General features: G+C 36.1%; 3 protein-coding genes and 1 long non-coding RNA gene across 8 annotated transcripts in view; 3 read left to right on the top strand and 1 right to left on the bottom strand.

Moving 5' to 3' along the window:
• The first annotated feature begins 10,152 nt into the window (after window positions 1–10,152).
• On the top strand, window positions 10,153–11,927 carry pomca (proopiomelanocortin a). Its single transcript, NM_001200176.1, has 3 exons — window positions 10,153–10,265; window positions 10,659–10,806; window positions 11,023–11,927. Exons 2-3 carry the CDS (start codon window positions 10,669–10,671, stop codon window positions 11,521–11,523), a joined length of 639 nt encoding a protein of 212 aa, NP_001187105.1. The 5' UTR covers window positions 10,153–10,265; window positions 10,659–10,668; the 3' UTR covers window positions 11,524–11,927.
• On the bottom strand, window positions 11,608–22,347 carry LOC128633608 (uncharacterized). The gene is made up of 2 exons (XR_008397048.1): window positions 22,262–22,347; window positions 11,608–13,185 (listed from the first exon to the last, which is right to left on the bottom strand). It is a non-coding gene; the product is annotated as an uncharacterized LOC128633608 (long non-coding RNA).
• Window positions 13,315–20,287, top strand: dnajc27 (DnaJ (Hsp40) homolog, subfamily C, member 27). 3 transcript variants are annotated; one of them, XR_001813569.3, is made up of 7 exons: window positions 13,315–13,720; window positions 14,716–14,798; window positions 15,193–15,262; window positions 15,502–15,666; window positions 15,809–15,931; window positions 16,791–17,681; window positions 18,177–18,327. XR_001813569.3 is itself a non-coding variant. In XM_017475916.2 (7 exons), the coding sequence occupies exons 1-7, from the start codon at window positions 13,634–13,636 to the stop codon at window positions 18,307–18,309; spliced, it is 822 nt and encodes a 273-aa protein (XP_017331405.1). In that variant the 5' UTR covers window positions 13,316–13,633; the 3' UTR covers window positions 18,310–20,287. The 3 variants fall into 3 exon arrangements, 2 of the variants coding, with proteins under 2 accessions (XP_053538899.1, XP_017331405.1); XM_017475916.2 differs by having other exon boundaries at window positions 13,316–13,720; window positions 16,791–16,951; window positions 18,177–20,287; XM_053682924.1 differs by lacking the exon at window positions 18,177–18,327 and having other exon boundaries at window positions 16,014–16,933.
• xdh (xanthine dehydrogenase) overlaps window positions 22,271–22,465 on the top strand; it is a 28,180-nt gene continuing 27,985 nt past the window's right edge. For 2 of the 3 annotated variants that reach the window (XM_047157530.2, XM_017475915.3), the window contains exon 1: window positions 22,272–22,430. In XM_047157530.2, coding sequence (XP_047013486.1) covers window positions 22,371–22,430 — 60 coding nt within the window. In that variant the 5' untranslated portion in view covers window positions 22,272–22,370. Of the gene's footprint in view, window positions 22,431–22,465 lie in introns of all 3 variants that reach the window. The other variant, XR_006983036.2, reaches the window with a different exon arrangement.

The raw sequence follows: 22,465 nt of genomic DNA, 5'->3' as shown, positions 1-22,465 counted from the left end.
CCTGCACCTGAAAAAAAATAATCTAGCCTTGTCATATAGCCAAATCATTCGCTGAATTAATGTGTAATGAGTTCTAATGTCAAAAGTCATTTGAGTTTGAGAACAATGTCTAATGAACTAACTGTCTATCCTTTATTCTGGATGATTTATTGTAATTATAGAGGTTAAGCAATACCTACTTCATGTTTTATTAATAAACAACATGCCGGTATTTGACACATTTAAAACAAGAAACAGGCATCAATTAAACTGTATACTTCATCTGTGCACTATTAGCACCTCATAAATAAAACATACTCTCACTGAGTTTTAATCTTTGGTCAATCCGCTGAAGACACAATATAGCTGTGTTAGGGCGACCTCTTCTGGATAAAGTTTGTACATAACAAATAATGTTTTTTCAGACTTTTGTTTTCACACAACTTTTAAAGTATAATTACATTTCAAGTGATTTTAGAAAACATTAGTTACCTAAAAGGAGAAGGAAAGGGGGTTATATATATTTTCACAGCTGATGCACAGATATAGTGTAGAATACATGTGTAGACAGTCAGAAATGTTAGTCTGATGAAAACCCTAATATAATTTCGAATACATTTAAATATATTGTAAAAATGGCAATTTAAATAACATTTAGGTTTTATAAAATAGTGTGGCTTTGATAAACATTTATTTTTATTTCACCCTTTGCTCTTTAGAAGTTGGCAAAAGGGGCAAAATTTCAAATACAGGCATGTGAAGAAGGCAAGAAGTTCCTTTGAGTTCTCACTCAACAATATAACAATACATATCAGTATGACAAAGTAACGTCTTGTGTCAGTTATTATTGTAAGTAGCATTGTAGTGTCTCTCCATTTGTTTGGGTGTTTTCCCTACACGATGATGATAGAAGTCAGGAGTAAAAACTCACCTCTTCCGTGAACACCTAACTAATCCCTAAAATGTCAACCCCACATTATCCTTAAAAAAAACAACACACCTACTATGGCACTTACACCTCTATTCTGCACACTTTGCTTTTCTAGTGCTCAATTAAAAGATCTTGTATAGTAGCACTACTTGGACAGTCTTGATATTTTTTATTTTTTTTAATATACTTCCAGTGCATATATTCACCTAAAATGTGCACATATAATGTCTTTTGACTTTGTACTTACAGTATATATAGATATGTCTAAAACTGACATTTTAAATTGATAAATGTGACATTTTATGGCACAAATTGCATCGGTGTCATAATACAACCCCAATTCCAAAATAGTTGGGATACTGTGTAAAATGTAAATAAAAACAGAATACAATGATTTTCAAATCTCATAAACCCACATGTTATTCACAATAGAACATAGAAAACATATCAAATGTTTAAACTGAGTAAATGCACCATTTTAAGGAAAAAATAAGGTAATTTTGAATTTGATGGCTTTCAAAAAAGTTGGGACGGGGCAAAAAAAGCTGAAAATGTAAGTTTTACTAAAAAGAAACAGCTGGAGGAATATTTTGTAACTAATTAGGTTAAACGACAACAGGTCAATAACATGATTGCGTATAAAAAGAGTATCTTTAAAAAAAAAATAGTATCTTAGAGAGGCAGACTCTCTCGAAAGTTGATGATGAGTAGAAAATGGGATGGAATCTTGATGGAAGCAGATGTTGCTCTAAAACCTGTATATACCTTTCATCATTGATGGTGCATTTCCAGATGTGCATGCTGCCCATTCCATAAGCACTAATGTACCCCCATACCATCAGAGATGCAGGCTTTTGAACTGAGAGCTGATAAAAAGCCGGATGGTCCCTTTCCTCTTTAGTCCTCTTTAGTTTAGTGGTAAGGTGAACTGTGTTCACAGACAGTGAGTTCTGGAGGTGTTTCTGAGCCCATGCAGTTATTTTCATTACAGAATCATGCCTGTTTTAAATGCAGTGTCGCCTGAGGGCCCGAAGATCACGGGCATGCGATATTGATTTTCACCCTTGTCCCTTGCTCACAGAGATTTCTCCAGATTCTCAGAATCTTTTGATGATATTATGTACTGTAGATGATGAGATATTCATAGTCTTCTCAATTTTACATTGAGGAACATTATTTTGAAATTGTTCCACAAATGGATGCAACTTTTCACAGATTGCTGAACCTCTGCCCATCTTTACTTCTGAGAGACTCTGCCTCTCTAAGATACTCTTTATATACCAAATCATGTTACTGACCTGTTTCCAATTAACCTCCAGCTATTTTCCTTTTTGTAACACTTTCTTTTCCAGTCTTTTGTTGCCCCCGTCCGAACTTTTCTGAGACGTGTTGTGACCATCAAATTCAAAATTACCTTATTTTTTCTTAAAATGGTACATTTCCTCAGTTTAAGTATTTGATATGTTTTCTATGTTCTATTGTGAATAACATGTGGGTTTATGAGATTTGCAAATCATTGCATTCTGTTTTTATTTACATTTTACACAGTATCCGATTTTTTTTTGGAAGTTTATTATACTGTGACTGTCACACTTCTCCTCAGTAATTAATGAAAACACAGTCATTAAAAATGGCATGTAGCCCCCAGCAAACATGGGCATACATATCTGCTAATGTTATTGCATCTAGCAAGTTTATTTGGCTAGCAAAGTTATCAATAGTTGGTGTATATTGTCACATAAGCTCTAATATTTATATTAAAGTTATGTGAGATGTGCATCGCATACATCTGACCAGTATGGCACCATAGTGACTCATGAGCACTAAACATAATGGGCCACTAAGTCTATGGGCAAACCTACAGTGTTCTACTCAGCTTCTCTGAAGTCGGTTCAGAACCAACCATCACTGCTGATCAGGTCTTGAAATGTAAGTTTTTCTGCATAGTATATTTGAAGAATGTTACTATCTTGTGTTTTATGCACTTGACTTTTCATAAAGACAGTTAATCTAATCAGATTAATTACAAATATTACTCGAGTCACTTTAATCAGATGGTACGGTTAAGAACCCTCCTTAAGCTGACTGAACCTTCTTACACTGAGTTTTAGAGCTTGTTGTATTGTATGATTTCTGAAGGGACCTGTTGTACTGCAAGTGTTTTTGTATAATTACTGCTTGTTCAGATTCACAACAAACACTTTGCATAAGTGTCATGGCTGGGTTGAGAGAGGGCATACACTCTGCATGTGCTACTGGAACGACAACACCCAAATGTACAACAGTATAATTGAAAGCTGAAATTTGGGGCAGCGATAATTATACAGCACAATAAAAATACAGTAGGAGGGGCAATGAATAAACATTTAGCATCACTACTGTACACACCCTTTTGTTATTCAGCTACATGCTGCACAAGCTCCTTTTCTCTTCTGTATGGTGACTTTATAAAGATGTCATGATTGTCCAACCTATAGTTGCATAGCAAAGTATTTGTATGGTAGTGAGATCCATACATATTCAGAACACACACACTGTGCACTGTCCCACTGTCTCATGGCACATTTTTATTGTTCATTGGGAAGAAACTGGTGTGGAGTCTAATAATTCTTAACAATCAGATCATATACACTGGTTCTTTTCTGTCCCACTGTCTCATGCCACATTTATATTGTTCTGTGTTGTAATTATAGGTGCACCGACTTCACTTCCTGTATGTTTTATGGACAGGGCTGTACATTTGGGTATAGGTTTTCTTTGCTAAAAAATGGGTGGTTTGTCTTGCCAGTATAAATGTGGATTAAACTACAGTCGCAACACCAACAGGGTAAATTCATGGAAATGAATTGCTGATGCAGCTGGTGTGGATTAAACGCTTGTTAATCAAAGCATAACCACTTCATGTGATGTACATTAAAAAAAAAAAAAAAAAAAAAAAAAAAAAAAAAAAAAAACACATACATACTGTTTTAGAAACTGTTTGAGACAGAATGTTGTATTATATAGGACATTTCCATGCAGACAGCAAACTAAACAACATATCTGGTACCCACAAATTCAGTTAAAAATTGATCTAGAGTTTACACTTAAAAAACAGCACTAGAATTTAGACCAGCTTCAAAATGCAACACAAAAGAACACAAAAATGAAATACAATGTATGTCCATTGGTACATTATCATGGTATATGTTGGTAAAGGGTTTTTGATTTGCCTTCCAGTCAAATTACCCAAGCCCAAGCACAGCAAAGTCATTGGAAAAGCACAGCAGAATAAATGCTTTGAGTTGGCCTCTTGCAGTATAAGCAGAGAGAAGACACAGGTGATAAACAAACTTGACTTCTAATTATCTTTCAAGATGAGTTGATATACATGAAGTGAAATATCTGTTCAAAATAGAGGACACATTAATACATTTTTAACAGATATATTGTTTTGTGCCTCATACTTTATAATGGCTTTAGGTTTTAATGATAATAACCTTTATTTAGTCAAGTCAGATCAAGTGGACTTCACTGTCATTTCTCTAGGAATTGGAACAAAGTGGCGTTTCACTGAAGAATGGACAAGAAGAGGGTAAAGGCACTGGAAAGTAGCAAAATGCAGCAAAATAACAACCTGAAAACACATAGTTAATTATTTCATGCATAGTGTCCACAGTTATGGACAGTAAATTTATGGTTCTTTTTTTATATTTTAGATAAATAAATATAAGATGCTAATCACCTCCAAATCACTTGAGAGCATTACTGTAAATTAGCATAACCTTCTATAGCTCTTTAGATTATTTGTCCTCCTAAATCTTTACTAATTTCTACATAAATTATTATTATTATTATTATTATTATTATTATTATTATTATTATTATTATTGTTGTTGTTATTATTGTTATTATTGTCATGTTTTACCTCTTTGTGTCATTATTATCTTTTTTTTTTTTTCCAGGCATAATGTTTTAGCCATTCTTTGTCATGGACAATCCAATTGTCCGATCTGATATTCAAAATTCATGTACAGTATAAAGCAGTTGTATTAATTGCTTTTTTAAAAAAGAGAGAGAGAGAGAGAGAGAGAGAGAGAGAGAGAGAGAGAGAGAGAGAGAGAATCCGGATATGCCTATGAAAAATTCATGCATGAAAGGGTTAGCATTATCTACTTAGGCTGTATTAACCACAGTAACACTATGTAGCAAGTAAACTGCATCTGGCTGGGTAATTGACATTATTAGGCTGTAAAGCTGAACACATTTTATTGCAATTTATTGCAAACAATTTAGTGATTGTCTCCAAGAACCTCACTACAGTACAAAAATTAAGCCCTATCATAAGCAGTACTTATGAACGAAGCCATTACATAAGCACCGTCACATCAGCATATAGCCTAGGGTTAGCTAGCTAACAGCTGAAACTTTATTTAAACTGAAAGTATTAGCCAACATTGATAGTCAGTGACTAATTAGCTAGTTAGCTAGTTAGCAGTTAGCTTGCTGTGACAGAAGTTAGGCCTGCAAGTTCGTAATGATCTGCTCAGATCAGAGAGTGAAATTCCATATACAGGGCAGACAGAAAGGAAATATATATATATAAAGTGTAGCAGCAAGATCGGAGTCCATTGTGTAATATGATTGCCTCAGAGAAGAAACTGTTGCGAAGTCTAATAATTGAATGTAAATAATGCAGGCAGGTATAATGATGAAATTAGGAATGATGAAATATGTAATATACAGTAAATAAAACTGACAGAATTGCCAAGCCCTACAGCAAATGAGTTGAAGTTATTTATTATACAGTCCCCTTTGAAATTTTGGAACGGCAAGGCCAATTAATTTTTTTGTGCTATACACCAAAGAAACCCAAATGGGTTTGAGATCAAAATATGGATATGAGGTTAGGATTTCAGCTTATATTTCCTGGTATTTATATCTAGATGTGTTAAATAACATAAAACATAGAACCTTTTGTATCAGACCACCCACTTTTTAAGCAAGCAAAAGTATAGGAACAGATGTGTTTTGAAATAAATTAAAGTAAATTACACTTAATGTTTGGTTGCATATCCCTTGCTTGCAATACCTGCATCAAGCCTGAGACTCACAAACATCAACAAATTGCTGGATTCTTCTTTTGTGATGCCTTTCCAGGCTTTTACCACAGCCTCTTTCATTTGTTGCTTGTTTCAGGGGGTTTCTCCTTTCAGTCTCCTCCTCAGGAGGTGAAATGCTGCTCAATTGGGTTAAGGTCTGGTGACTGACATGGCCAGTCTAAAACCTTCCACATTTTCCACCCTGATAAAGTCCTTTGTTGTGTTGGCAGAGTGTTTCGGATCATTGTCTTGCTGCATGATAGAGTTCCTCCGGATTAATTTTGATGAATTTCTCTGTAAATTGTCAGACAAAATGCTCCTGTAAACTTGTGAATACATTCTTCTGCTACAATTATAAATCACAGCTAAAGATTAGTGAGCCTAGTCCAGAAGCAGCCATGCAAGCCCAAACCATGACACTACCTCCATCATGTTTCACAGATGAGCTTGTATGTTTTGGATCATGAGCAGATCCTTCCTTTCTCCACATTTTGGCCTTTCGATCACTTTGGTAATCAAGATCGCTAATCTTGATTCCAGAACTTTTGTGGCTCATCTCTGTATTTCTTTTTTCTGGCTATCCAATTCTTACTGCTGATGGGTGGTTTGCATCTTGTGGTATAACATCTATATTTCTGCTCTCTAAGACTTCTTTGAATAATGGATTGTGATACTTTTACCCCTGCCTTGTGGAGGTTGTTGGTGATGTCACTGACAGTTGTTTTGGGGGTTTTATCTACATATAATTACCAGGAAATAAAAGCTAAAAATTCTAAACTCTATTATCTTCTCTTCTTTTGATCTCAAACCAAATGTCTTCAGTCTACAGCAAAAAAAAATTAAATGTACCTTGCCATTCCAATAGTCTTGGAGGGAACTGTGCTTCATTCATCATTCTGGTCCATTTAACTTTATATTGCTTTGCAAACAAGATTCCATAGTTAAACAACACCTTTCTTATTTCTAAATTTGTGTACCCTGTTGTGTACTGGAAACCTGTTTTGTTTGGCAATCACATGATGCAAATGTTAATCAATGTTTGCTCAAAAATCACTTTAGCTCTGCTGGTTGAAAAGTGACTGGGGAATATTACAAAGGAGGACAGCAGTAGATATTGAAATATTACTGATCACATAAATAGTAAATGTAAGGTATTATTTACAATTATGTTGGCTTTACAGCTCTTCCTGCAGTTGGAAGAAATTGTGCTGTGGGATGCTATTTGTTTTGAGGATGTCAATGTGTGCTGCAAAAAGCCATAGCTGTGTATTCCATCAGCCATAGAATGATTAATTGATGTTAAAGGCAAACTAACAGTGTACTGATAAACACTTGAGTAACCTTGTGTTCAAGATAAGTTGATATAAATGGTTTGAAGTATTGGAGGCTCAAAGAAGCCTAATGCTTTTGCCCAGGGATGAGTCTGGTCATAAAGCTGACACAAGGTTGGCTCCATTGATAAAATGGCCATTAAAGTTAAGCCTGAAGGACAGCAGGAGAAAGAATTCAAGAGACTTAAACCTTTTAGGTCCTCTTGTAACCACTGCACTTTTTCTCGATAGTCGTTTTTACAGAGTACAATAAGTCCATTTGCTGACACTTGTCCATTATTGACTTGTCTGTTATTGACTTTTATATAAATAACTGCGGTAATGACATCATTGACTGTCAGGTTGAGGTTAACTTTGTATATGAAATCCTTATTACCTAAATTATTTAACATGCATTTTCTACCTCAACTATACAATTTACCAAGGTAAATCAGGAGTGGACATTACTAGGAAAGAAAATGTGCAGCATTTTTGGCAACCAAATCTGTTCTAGCATTGCCACAGGAGACGTGATGAAAGTAGATCAGTGTGAATTTTGCATTGTATATGTACATATAAAACACATAATGATACTTTGCACATGTTACACATTATAGCTGCAGCTAATCAATTCAATTCAATTCCATGACAACAGACATTGTGACAATAGACACTGTCACAAAGCTGTTTCCATCCAAAATGGACGCTGCTGGAAAACCATGAAAAATGTATTTTATCATTCACAAATTCTATCAACAATTAAAAACTTGCTTCTCCTGTGTCCCAGGTTCACCTCTTACCCTGTCTGCATTCTGCTATGCACAACCCTGTTTTACCTCCCCTGTGATTCACACATATACAAGACAGTGAAATTATTTTCTTTGCATATCCAAGCTTGTTAGGAAGTTAGGGTTGGGATGCAGGGTCATGGTGCGGTGCCCCTGGAGCAGAGAGGGTTAAGGGGCTTGCTCAAGGGCCCAACAGTGACAGCTTGGTGGTGCTGGGGCTTGAACCCCCGACCTTCTGAACCCAGTGCCTTAACTTTTGAGCCATCACTGCCATCTACTACCATGCTGCCAATCTGAGTTCGAGCCCTGGCCTTGACCATCACACTAGGCACACTTGTACTCTGCTGTTCCCAGGCTCCTTTCACCATCCGTGCAGCTCGTGAGTTGAGCACGCTCCCCACCTGATTTTGAACCCCAGCTCTGACGGTAACACTAAGCCACACCTTCCCCATGGCTCATGCCTAGAGGATGTCTGCCCATCGATCTGCTGACCCGAGTTTGAGTTCTGGTCTCACTGCTGCACCCAGTCCTGTTTCTACGAACACATCTCTACTTTCATTTCAATAAACCTGTTTTAACCTTCTGTCCCTGAGTCTGTGTTCTGCTTTTGGGTCCAAGCTCTCATTGGTTATAACAGAACAATCTGGCCAGATATACCCAGCAGATTTAGATCCCCTGCCTTTGGCCCTGTCTAAAACTGGTGGCTAAATAGACCATGAACAAACTAACAAAAACAATCAGAACCTGAGCAATTTGTGGACTGTTACTTTGTGGAAGATACACAATATGGCCAAAAGTATGTGGACATCTGACCATCATATCCATATGTGCCCATTCCAGAACCATGGGTATTAGCATGAAGTTGGTCCCCCTTTACTGTTATAATAACAGTATATTCCACTCTTAAATATGATGGTGGCTCTAATGTTTTGGGGCTGTTTTTCTGCCAGAGAACCTGGACATTTTGTAAGGATACATGGCATCATGAACTATCAAATATCAACAGATATTAAATGAAAACCTGACTGCCTCTCCCAGAAAGCATAAAATGGGCCAAGGTTGGATCCTAACCCTAACCCATACATCAAAATCAACACAAAACTTGTATATGGACTCTGGAGATTTATCTGAAATCTTTCTCATAGTTTGCCACTAAAAGCTTTTCCATTCATTGGATCACTCAAATGTAGTTAGGGTGACTGAAAAAGCAAAAAAGAGGAGCAAAATAAAAGGACTGCAAGGTCAGAATTCCATATAAAGACATTACTTGAGACAGAGAATTTCCTTCATTGTGCTTTAGCGAAGCTATAAGCGGCAGCTTCTCTGAATGCTCACTGAGTCATCCAGCAGGTTTAATTGTTAGGCTAATATACTTGATCTCTATAGTAATTTTTTTTTTTTTTAATCATTTGTTTTTTTGTTTAAAGAATTTTTTTAAATGTCTGGTTTTTATAGTCTATGAGGAAATGTCCATTCATACTTTACATGATTATAAATCCCATACAGGTCTTTTATAAGACCTATATGGTAATATGTTCTGAGTGAGCTGAAGCATAAGGTTACCACTAATTCGCTGCATCATGTTGATGTAATTCATTCTGAATCCCATTGAAAATACAATAAGGAGATGTACATTTGGCAAGTCAACTTCTTTTAAAGAACTAAAACCTGGAATTAGCACCTATGCACCACTAGTCAAATAAAAATGACCTCCCTAATTAAAAGGAGGTGAATTTCATGCTTTATGAAAGCTGACATGGACATGACTTAACCAAATCATGTAAACTGACCCTTGTGCCCTTATCACAGTGGAAAACAGGATCGTGATTTCTTAAAATGACAAATACATGTTAATCCGCCCCAGTGCCATTTTAATGAGCAGTGACATTTTGATGTTGTTTGTTAAATTGCCTTGGATTATTCTTTGGTATGGTTCATGATTTGATTTCCCAGTGTCAGGGGGCCGGAGAAGAAATTTTTGTAGCGTGTACCCTTGAAAGGTGTGTCACTTAGCTGGCCTTATAAAGGAAGAGCAGAGAGAGGGTACAGACATCAGAAACACACACGAACATACATAGTGGGACGTCGAGTGAAAGAACTTGAGTTCACTTACGCTGTTGCAGAGGGAGAATTCGCAAACAGGGGAAGTGCAGACACCTTTCTTCCTTCACAACATGTAAGTAAATCATAAATATATGTCTCCCAATTTGAATTTTATCCACTTGCTGCAAAAGTGTGTCAGACATTGTTAGTCAGTTATATTTAATTTTATGTTTAGTTTTTGTTTTTTGTTTTAGTTTTGTTTTATTATTCTCTTGTTTCTTGTCACTATCAGTACATGATGTGGTTGGATTAAGGAACCATGACCAGAAAACATTTTTGTATTTAATTATTTTAGAACTGAAAGGCTTTTAAGATTTTTCAACGGCTTATTGGTAAAACCGAATACAACATTCAATGAGTAAATAGATCAATATATTTTACTACATTTGCACAACTCTGAATGTATAGATTTGCATTTATTGCCTAGAAGCATCGCTTCTATTTTACTTCTTACTGTTTACTATAGTTCCTTTGCAATGGTTAAAGAAGCGAGAATGGGGTGTCCTGTGTGGATGTTAGCTCTGGCTTTGCTGTGTGCAAGTGGCTCAGAGGTTAGAGCCCAGTGCTGGGAGAACAGTGGCTGCAGAGATCTAAGCTCTGACAGAAATATCCTGGTGAGTATCTGCTCTACTGGTTGTCTATGAAAGTGCCTGTTTATTCTGAATCTGTTGCCATCAGGGTTATGGGCTTGTTATTTGATTTACTACTTAGAACACATTTCCGGTGGTTTCATACATTTATAACTAACTATCAATACAAAGTAAATATGCTTAAAGTGACTTTAGTATTACATGATCTTTTTCTTTAGCTTTCTTGTGCTTTTTTGGCAGGAATGCATCAGGTTGTGCAGATCTGAGCTTACAGCAGAATCTCCTCTCTACCCTGGAGATGGCCACCTCCAGTCCGTCTTGCTCATACCCAGTGAAATCACGACTGCCAGACTTTCCACCCCACAAGAGGATGAAGCTCCAGAGTCTGGTCCACAACACGAAGAAAAGCGCTCTTACTCCATGGAACACTTCCGCTGGGGTAAGCCTGTGGGTCGCAAGCGCCGGCCCATTAAGGTGTACGCCAATGGGGTGGAGGAAGAGTCATCTGAGGCCCTGCCAGCAGAGATGAGGCGTGAGCTAGGTGCTGTTGAGGACAGCACCGTCAGCCAGCAAGAGAAGAAAGATGGTTCCTATAAGATGAATCACTTCCGCTGGAGTGGCCCACCTACCAGCAAACGCTATGGAGGTTTCATGAAGTCTTGGGATGAGCACAGCCAAAAGCCACTGCTCACACTTTTCAAGAACATCATCAACAAAGACGGACACCAGAAGGACCACTGAAGAACTCTTGATTAACATTAACAATTAATATTCATTACGTAGAAATATATTTATTTGTTCTTATTTTCCCCACATAAATTCATATTCTTTGAAGTGTAAGCCTACTGTACACAATAAACGTTAGATTAAGATGAAACTTATATGTTAACTAATAGTACTTTGTTCTAGTAGCCAGCAGTACTTTCACCATATAATCTATAATAAATGCAGACTAGAAGTAGTATATTGATTAAATATTGATTAGAGTCTGATGGTCAAACCATTTTCATTTATTAAGATGTACTATATTGTAAAATACGAAAATGTTAACTATAAAATAATTGTATTTCAAGCAGTAAATGTCAAGGTGATTATTTTGAATGAAAACCCAGTAATGCCATTAAAAATATAAGCACACAAACCAAGAAAAAATGGTTGGAATCATATGTTCAGTGCTTTTACCACATCAGAAGACCATGATTTTATATGGAAATTAAAAGTGATTAATAGGCATTGATCTAATTAGTAAAATAATAATAATAATAATAATAATAATAATAATAATAATAATAATAATAATAATAATAATGTAAAAAATTTTGACAATTCATTTTATTTTTCAACTGCTCAATTTCCTTATTGAAACAATTCCAGCACCTTAGCACCCGTATATTCATTTATCTATTTCCTATTTTCCTCAGGCAACTTTAGGGAATATTGGCTGTTTGGGTTAAATTCTTCATCATTCTCCACAATTATGTGCAACGGAAATAAACTGTTTAAAATGAGCTACCTGTATTCTCCACCAAATATGCAGGACAGACTAGCAGATCAGCTAGAAAGGGGAAATTTGGCTAATGTAGAATTTCTGATCAGCTATTTGTCCAGTGATAATTTTTTGATGATGATATTTTAGACATTACCTCCGTGGCCACCGTCAATAATATCCTAAATATAGTGAAACATTATTTGAAGAGCATGTAGCAAGAGCGACAATTCAAGGCAATGGACCTTCTAAACAATAAGACGTGTGTTTAAAAACAGACAAATCTTTACTGGACTATTCTACGACACAGAAACTAATCTAACATATAAATATGGGGTTAGAATTGTTTCATATTTCCAAATACATAGATTACGAGCCACAAATAAATGTAGCGAGATTCACAAAAATTAATCAAATTCACAAATAAACAGAATGAGATCCTCAAATATATGTGAGGAGTTTCACAAAAATGAATTAAATTCACAAATCAATAAAATGAGATTTACGAATAAATTTTTTTTAGAAATATGTTTTTATGTCACAAACACAACTCTGCGTGACTTTCAATTGTGAATGGCGTCCTATGAATTGGTGAGGTCAGGTGAGGGGGTGAAGTCAGTGTTCCAATTCATCTCAAAGGTGTTCACTGTGGTTGAGGTCAGGGCTCTGTGCAGCCCATTCAAGTTCTTCCACTCTGACCTTGGCAAACCATGTCTTCATGGACCTCGTTTTGTGCACAAGGGAACTGTCATGCTGGAACATGTTTGGCCTATTAGTTCCAGTGAAGGGAAATTGTCATGCTACAGCATACAAACACATCCTATACAAGTGTGTGCTTTCAATTTTGTAGCAGCAGTTTAGGTGTGATGTTCAGGTGTCCACAAACAGCATGTAACAGCTCTGTGAGTCTGGAAACACTGTTGAGGAAAGAGTTAGACCAATAAAAAATCATTTAACAGAATACAATCTCATTTGGAGTTAGTCAAGTTGGTGAAGTTTAAACGACATTCCAGTAGGTGGCAGTAATGCTCCCTATGCCGAAGTGGGTCGCCATTGATCAACAAGACGACGAAGAAGAAGTGTTTATGTCAACTGAGCTGTGTCACTAAGGCGATAGATAAAAGAAAGCTCCAAACATTTATGTGACGTTTGTTTAAAAAAATGTAGTGGGGAAAAAAAACGATGTTTAGAATTAGTCAAGTATGAATGAATGAATGACTTTCGCTAGAAAGCTCTCACTATCATGTATGTGTGCTAGAAATTGAAGCCGGATGCTAACTTTCTTTGTAGTAAACAGAAGAGACCGCACTAGTTGCAAATCTAATCGATCAGATTTTGTAGATCGTTAATAACATCGGACTGAACATGGACACGAATGTACAGAAAAGGAGGGAAAATAAAAAATCCTTGCGGATTAAGGTTATCAGCCTCGGGAATGCAGAGGTTGGTAAGGTGGGTATAAACCCATAGGCAAGCTAATAAACTAATACTGTGCATATATATATATATATATATATATATATATATATATATATATATATATATATATATATATATATATAATTTCTGTGTGTGTGTGTGTGTGTGTGTGTGTGTGTACACGATGTATAGTTGAATATGGGCACACTAATTGAGTGCTACAGTAGTTACTCACATTATGTAAAGTATAAAACACTTGAGGACTTGCTGTTAAAGGAGAAAAATCAATGATAGTTACATTTTTTTTATTACTTTATTAAAGAACGATACTAATACTAATACATCACATTCACTTTTAACCATTTATAATTAGACTTAATGTTAAGGAACATCCACGAGACAAGGTAGAGCCTGCTGTCAGTAACCGGGTATATAAACTTGTGGTGGAAAACCTCCTGACTGTTACAAAGCACTGACACTGGAGACTCCTTCCATAAATGTTAAATAAATGCCTCCCGAAAACAAAAAAAGTTATCAGTGAAAACATAGCAATGATTATACGTGTTTGTGAAATAACAGCGTTTTTTTTTATGTCTGTTTAATAGTGTTCTTAGATTATGTCTCTGATTGAGCTGTTACTATAGAAACGGTAACATATTAGAATAAGCATATTAATATAAACTTGTCCTTTGAGTTACAGCTAGAACACACTTTGAGCTGTGCTGTTAGAGAAAAGTCAGTCATCAGTATGCTCCTACTACACGGATTCAAGAATTAAACAGTGCTGCGGTAGAAATATAATATAATACTTACCCAGTTACCCTGTCTAGATGATTCATCTCCTCATCTGTATGTCCTTCATGGTCTCGTATGTTACAGAGCAATTACAAACCTTCTTAATTTAAATAAAAATTAAGTAACTTAATTCTTACTTTAAATGGATCAATTAATAAGAAGGTCATTCTGCTTAGACTTTAAAACCAAGGTCATGTTTTAAAACGTTTTTTATTGTACCTTTTTTCTTTCAGAGTTGCATCATTAAACGATACTGTGAGAAACGATTTGTACCCAAATATCTGGCCACAATTGGGATTGATTATGGTGTGACAAAGTAAGTGAGGTGGTTTAAGACAAGTTGTTATTTGTGATTCTGTTTTGTGTCGCTGATTATGTACTTTTTTTTTTAATTGTCAGTCTTTGGAATGCCTGTTGGTTTCTTAATTCCTTGTTTGAATATGTCTAAATACCTACAGTTTACTTGGTATTTAAACAAGAGAAAATATAAATCATTTCACCAAAGCATTGATACATGATAAATTGATAAATGGAGTTCTGTAACTATGACAAGTAACAGTGAGCTTTACACTGAATATTTATCAACCAGCCAGTCCACCTGAGTACTGCAAGAATAAACAGTAAACATTTTCTAATAGGAATAGTCATGATATTACACTTAATGCTTCTCTTTTTTTTTTCTTTTTTTTTTTGGCTTTCTCTCCCTCAAGGGTTCAAGTACGGGACAGGGAGATAAAAGTAAACATTTTTGACATGGCAGGACATCCATTCTTTTATGAGGTAATAATGTTCTTATTTTCATCTACTTTTATCGATATTTTTGTTTCTGGAAAAAAAATATATTGGCATAGTTGAATCGATGTCATGATGTTAACGTCAGAATGTTTCAGCAGGAAATATTATTCCACAAAACTTGAGATCTGGCCTCAGTGTTACTGGAATTGAGGTGTATTTAAAATGAAAATTGTGATATAAATAAGACTAAGATTATTGACAGTGAAATAATACTGGTTCTCCAGGTCCGCAATGAATTCTATAAGGATTCGCAGGGTGTGATTCTGGTGTATGATGTAGGACTTAGAGAGAGCTTTGATGCCCTGGACAGCTGGCTCACAGAGATGAAGCAAGAGATGGGCTCACAAGCCAATATGGAGAGCATTATTTTTGTCGTGTGTGCCAACAAGGTCAGCTTTACATATCTAATGTGTTCTTTTCATGATTATTTTTTTAAATATTGAATTGCTCATATGCACTTGTGTGGTGTCTAAGCATCCTTGCCAACCTTCATAAAGTCTGTGTGTGTAGATCTGTGACTTTATCTTGCAGGTCGACTTGACTAAAAGGCGAGTGGTAGACGAGAGTGAAGGCAGATTGTGGGCAGAGAGCCGAGGTTTTCAGTATTTTGAGACATCTGCTCAGAGTGGCGAAGGCATCAGTGAAATGTTTCAGGTTTGTATTCTGATATTCAGTATGCCTCAGCTCTAGTAACGTATTGACGTAAGGTCTGACACCGGTACCAATTGTTCTATAGGTATCCGTAGTCAAGGTAATACTAAAAGGTAACACCAATTCCATTATTACCCATATTCTTATTATTGTCCTGCTTGAGCCTACTGTATGTACACTATATGACCAGAGGTTTGTGGACACCTGACCATCACATCAATATATGGTTCTTTTCCCAACTGTTGCCACAAATTTGGAAGTACACTGTTGTATAGATTGTTTTTGTATGCTTTAGCATTACAATTTCCCTTCACTGGAACTTAGAGGCCCAGCATAACAATGTCCATGTGCACAACGCCAGGTCTATGATGACATGGTTTGCCAAGGTTACAGAGGAAGAACTTGAGTGTCCTGCACAGAGCCCTGATCTCAACCCCACTGAACACCTTTGGGATGAACTGGATTGCTAACTGTGCATCAGACCTATTCACCTGACAGTATCTGATCTCACTAATGCTCTTGTGGCTGAAGGAGCACAAATCCCCACAGCCACACTCCAAAATGTAGTGGAAAGCCTTCCCAGAAGAGTTGAAGTTATAATAACCGTAAATGGGGACTAAATCTGGAATGGGATGTTCAAAAAGCACATATGTATGTGATGTTCAGGCGTCAACAAACGTTTGGCCATATAGTGTATTTTAGATGCACGAGAATGAAGTAAGGCATAATACATTCACATGTACTTGTGTACCTGGAATTTGCATTAGAAGAATGGGCAGGAGGATTATTGGTGCCTCTGTTTAAAAAAAAATAATAATAATAACTTGTCTCTAAAAGTTTGTGGGTTGTTGTACTTGATCAGGCCTTTTTTTCCTCGATTACTGATATGTGTGAGAATGGAGGGAAGAGACCAAATCCAGAGGTCAGTATTGGCTTCACCAAAGAGCAAGCTGACACTATACGGCGTATCCGCAACAGTAAAGACAGCTGGGACATGCTGGGAGTAAAGCCTGGGGCAACAAGGTAAGAGAATAGAGTGAGAAAAATTTTGTTTTTTTTTCCAGAACCACCTTTATCAAAGTCCTTTTAATGTGCAAAATAAGTTTTAGAGATTTATACATCATCTTACGTAATTCTACGGTTTCAAAATACCGCTGTGTGCTTTTGAACTTTGTACACTAGGTGAATGATTATTTTAATTCTGAGTACGTTGATTGTGTTCTGGGTAAATGCACTGCACACTGTGTGTTGTTATGCAATAGTAGGGCCATTTTTCAAATATTCTTTACAAAGCAAACACATGCACTAAGAGATAGAAAGAAATGGACAAGCAGTCACAGAGATTGGGGTAAAGCATTCTAAAAACTGGGTGTTGCCACACAGAACCACTACCACCTGAGGAGAGAGTAATGTGTGCTACTACAAGCAGTATTCTGCAATATGATCTGAGGGCACAGCTGTAGGACCTCAAACATTAAAGCAGAAGTGGAACCATTTAAGTAGAATAGTATTTCTTTACCCTGTTCCTGGAGTATCACCACCCTGCACCTTTTCGTCTTTTACCCAGTTCAATCTAGTTCAGGCTTGTTAATTAACTTTGGTGAATTTGGATCAGTGAAAAACCACCGAAATGTGGCAGGCCTGTGGTGACCCTGGACCAGGATTGTGAAACACTGCAGCAGGGGGGATAAACTCCATTTGGATGCCTGTGGTTTTGGAGTGGGATGTTCGACAAGCCCATAAGTGTGTGTTGGTGAGTTGTCCACATACTTTTGGCCATGTTGCGCTATTTAGTAAATTGGCATATGGGAAAAGGTAGAATAACAATATAGTGTCTACTCACCTTTGGTGCTTGGACCCCTAATAATAACAGCAACAACAACAATAAAAAATCAGACAGTTTTAATTCTTTTAAAACCTTCCATACATTAAATTTATGTGCCTAGAACTACATTATAAATCTCGCAACCCCAAGTTTGAGCGCCTATACAGCTTGTGCAGATAATAGTTTTTATAAATTTTTGCACTACTTCTCAGTTGCACCTACTGTTTAGATATTGCTGCTTTCCCCTAGATTCCAGATGCAGAATGATGCATACCAGTCATGGTCATGTTGCTTGGTGTTTAGCAGTTCTAAATACCTCTAAATAGTGGTATCACCATCTTTGAAATATATCTAATTAAAAGAAATGCATATCAATTAAAGATTCAAATGCTGGGCTTTTAACTTTGTCACGTTTGGTTATAGAGAGGAAGTCAACAAGGCGTACAGGAAGCTTGCTGTGCTTCTGCACCCAGATAAGTGTGTGGCACCGGGCAGCGAGGACGCCTTTAAAGCAGTGGTCAATGCACGAACATCCCTTCTGAAAAATATCAAGTAGTATCCAAACAAACATGAACATATCGGTTTAAAGAAAGTGTTTACGAAAAGAAAGGCACTACGTTTGCAGTGTGAAAATGATGCCATACGATTCTGTTCTCATCTATGTGCCGCCATATCTGTGTTCAGTGACGTGTTTCAGTTAAGTCTTTTGTGTGTTAAACATATATTTCAAAGTGTGTGATCAGATATTTGGTGATATGATATGATATGATACAATATAATACCTTCATACTTATAATGAATACAATAATTAACCTCATCCGGTTCATTTAGCTCATATATAATTTATTTAATCTCTGAATGTTTCAGGTAGCTCCTTCAGCAAGAAACTTTAAGGTACCGTTGTTTACATTTATTATTTCTCCATCTTATTATGGATTGATGTCTTTATTTCCAGTATGAACAATTGAATCAGCATTACATTGCTGCTATTTCGTCTTGAGTTAGTAATTAAGGATTTCACTTTGAAGAACACGCTGTACTCAAACAAGCACACTTTGATAAAGCTATTTGTGTATCTGTGGCAGGAATTAAAATTTAGCATATATAGGCAATGAAAAAAAATAAAGGTTGTATGCCCTCTCACAGAGTTTAGCCTTAATCCATTCTACAGTTGCCACAGCTGGTTATCATACCAGTCATCTCATCTGAGGGACATGATTGGATTGTCATTTTGTGTCATTTAGTCTCAGAAGGAAGCAGAGATGTTATTGCTGTGCAGATTTAAATTGTTTCAGTATAAATACATATTTTAAGACACTTTTATCCTGGTACTGCTTATTTATTTATTTATTTTGTCAGACCCAATGGCATTTTAGTTGGTAGTCAGCAATCATCTGGCTTTTTTCTTTTTTTGTATGAAAACACCTAAATCTGCTTTGCTTGCACAGTGCAATGTGGAATGTTGCATTTCAAATCACAAGGGAATTTATATATATATTTATGGGTTGTGTTTGCACTTCAAAATCCTCTTGAGCTCTCTTTTCACTCATGGGTATACATACTGTATACCTACTACAGATTCTGGTGCCAAGAAGTGTCACTGTCACTGACAGTCATTGTAATGTTTACATATGAAATGACAGGTTTATGAAACGTTACATCATTTTGTGTGTACATTCAAAAAATACTGGATACTGCTTACTGGAACATGTCTTTGCCTACATAATTCAAATTGTGAATTTTATTCTCACAGAAAAATAATTAGGAAATATAATTTGTTATCGGTTTTCATCCATTTTGCCCTTCCCTTCTGCTGAGAGAATTGATTTTTTTATTGACTAATAGGTTCGGTAAGTTTGATAAGCATTAGTTTGTGTAAATGCAGTTTGACACTAAGAATGTGCATGGTGTAGCTTTCAATAAAGATATGATTACAAAAGCAAATAGTGTTGATGTGACATTCAAGTAGGACATGGTCATGGAGCATTTCTATTATTAAATCTGATGTCCTTAGTGCATGCTTCCTCCACTTCCACTGGTGTGTAGCTTTAAAATGATTTCCAATACGCAACTCTCCGTTCACAGACCGGTAAAGTGTAGTGTAGCTCTGTACTGTTTATTAAATTAAGCAATATTTCTTGGTTTAAATTTTTTGCAACATTGACTCTTTTTCTTAGCTTTAATTGATTGAACTGAAATTTAGCAGGGTTATACTATCGAGTTGTGTACGTTCTAGTGGCTTAGAAGTTGGAAGAGCCATAAGGACATTGGAGGACATATTTATTGAGAAACAAGTTGTACCTGTTCATAAAGTAGGTACTGTTTGTGCTAACAATTGTAAAATGTTTATGGAGGGTAACACTGTAAAGCAAGTGAGTATAATATCTTGCATGAAACGTCAGAGCTTGTATTTTGTATAAATTGTTTTACAAGTGTATGTTTGAATAATGTACTGTCTTGCTCTGTTGGTGTATTAATGTTTTCTTGTTTTTATGTATGTGATGTTCACATAAAATGTTTATGCTAGCTGCAAATGTCTCTTATGTTTATTATTGTGTGGCTTGCTGTGTGCAATATTTAAGGTTTATTAACTGAAATCAACTGTCCTTTTTTGTCTCCAAAAAATAGGCTTTTACTTAGTAAGGATGTTAAATAAGGAATAACCCACAACAGACTGCAGTTATACAGAAGTAATCCATTCTGTAGCTCTGTGATGTGGCAACTTTAAAAAACTTTACTGACATAGCATTACCTTTTACCACTATGAAGTATATATTATGTGTAATTTTGTACTTTTGGAACATCCGTTTAGTACTCTGTTAATTAACTAATTAAATATGAATAGTAGTTGCTGCACTATCACTCTTATTTTTCCACTAAAATTTAGTAAGGTAGTGTGTGTTGTCATCCTGGCCATCCTGGAAGAGATCTGCAGTACCAAATATGTCAGCTGCAGCAACTGGCCCGTTACCTCTTAACCTGAAATGCTAGCAGAATGTCGTGTGCTGAATCATTAACAAAGACGTCACCTACATCACAAGTTGTTTGGAAGGGTTTCAAGAAAAAAGTCTCTACTCTCATCCAAAAACAAACTCAAGCGTCTTCAGTTCGCCAGACACTACTGGAACTTCAAATGGGATTGGCATTATAGGAGAAGACTCAGAGCTGTTATCTTGGCAAAGGAAGGTAGCACAAAGTATTGACTAAAAGGGTGCCAATAATTGTTCCATACCTATATTTAATAAAGTTTAGTGCAAGAGAGTAGAGTATTTTTGTGAATTTAAAAAAAAAATCAAAAGGTTAAACAATGAAGACAAATTTTCATGGCCTTCTTTGCTATTTACCAAGAACGACAATATTAATGGAGGGAACTGTATTATTTCTTTCTTTCTCTCTCTCTCTCTCTCTCTCTCTCTCTCTCTCTCTCTCTCTCTCTCTCTCTCTCTCTCTATCTTGCTCTTGCTCTCTCGTTCTTTTTTTCTACTATAGTCTGCTAACATTCATTTGTGTCCTCATCTTAATGAAGCCACAAATCTGGGTCTTAATATGGATGTGGAGTGTTGGGTATTTTACCATGACTTTAATTTGCTATTTTGAGTCGTCAAATTAATACAAACAATGGCAATGTTTTTTGTTAATCCAATGCACTCTCTTATAAAGGAAACCGTCCCACGGTTTGAAAGATAAGCTGACTTAGTTACATCCGGTGCCGCACCGGAAGCCATTTTCACTATTGTTGATAACTGTGTGAAGATGCGCAGTATCTATATACTATATATTATAGAGTATGACATATTACGCGCTGTTTACAAGAGCTTTCCCAGATTACCGTGAATGGTGTTAAACGTATTGTGAGGCAGTCAGCTGTCACACCCAACAGTAAGAAGGAGAAGGGCTTCAAATTATATATTTTGAGTTACATCACCAACTTTACTTACAAATTTAAATCCGACTTTGGTTGGATTAAGGTAATCAGAAATCGCTGTTTACATAGTTTCTTAATCAGAGTATCATCTTAATTCGGTTAATATCGGATTAATGTTGTCCATGTAAATGTTTATTTTATTTTAATTTTTTTTGCATCCAAATGCTGCACAGCCAACCATGGTAAGACCTTGATCTAGGAAGATTTTTTATTAATTTTTCTTTTTTACAACATTAGCATTATATTTATTGCTTTTTGGCACTGAAAGAACACTCCTCTACACCACCCCATCCTCAACATTGAACATTCACAGGAAAAAAAAGAAATAAAAATAATAATAAAAGGTACAGTATTTTTTTATAGGTACTGTAAATTTATTCAGCCATTTATCTATTTATTTGATTATTTTATTATTTGAGTTATGTGTAATTGGTGTAAATAGTTATTTACTCCGTTATCGCATTTATTGTATTTATTTATAATCTATTTATTTGATTGTGGGTTATTTCGCCTAGAGCACTAAGTAATGCGCATGCGCAGAGAGAGAGAGAGAGAGAGAGAGAGAGAGAGAGAGAGAATCTACCTGATAGGAATGCATCACGTGCTGAGATGTTCAGTAGCCTACAGTAAGTACGTGTACTGAAGTCTCTTCTCTCAAGCATATGAGCGGGTCCTGAAGACAAACTCGCACTATGGAGGAAATAAACAAAACACACCGGGATGACTTGGTCCTCTTTGTAAATGGCAAAAAGGTAATTTAAAACAAACAAACAAACAAACAAAAAAA

The sequence above is a fragment of the Ictalurus punctatus genome, chromosome 9, assembly GCF_001660625.3.
Source record: "Ictalurus punctatus breed USDA103 chromosome 9, Coco_2.0, whole genome shotgun sequence".
NCBI classification, from domain to species: Eukaryota; Metazoa; Chordata; class Actinopteri; order Siluriformes; family Ictaluridae; genus Ictalurus; species Ictalurus punctatus.
Note: the sequence above shows the minus strand (reverse complement) of the source record. Positions and strands in the feature narration are given on the sequence as shown.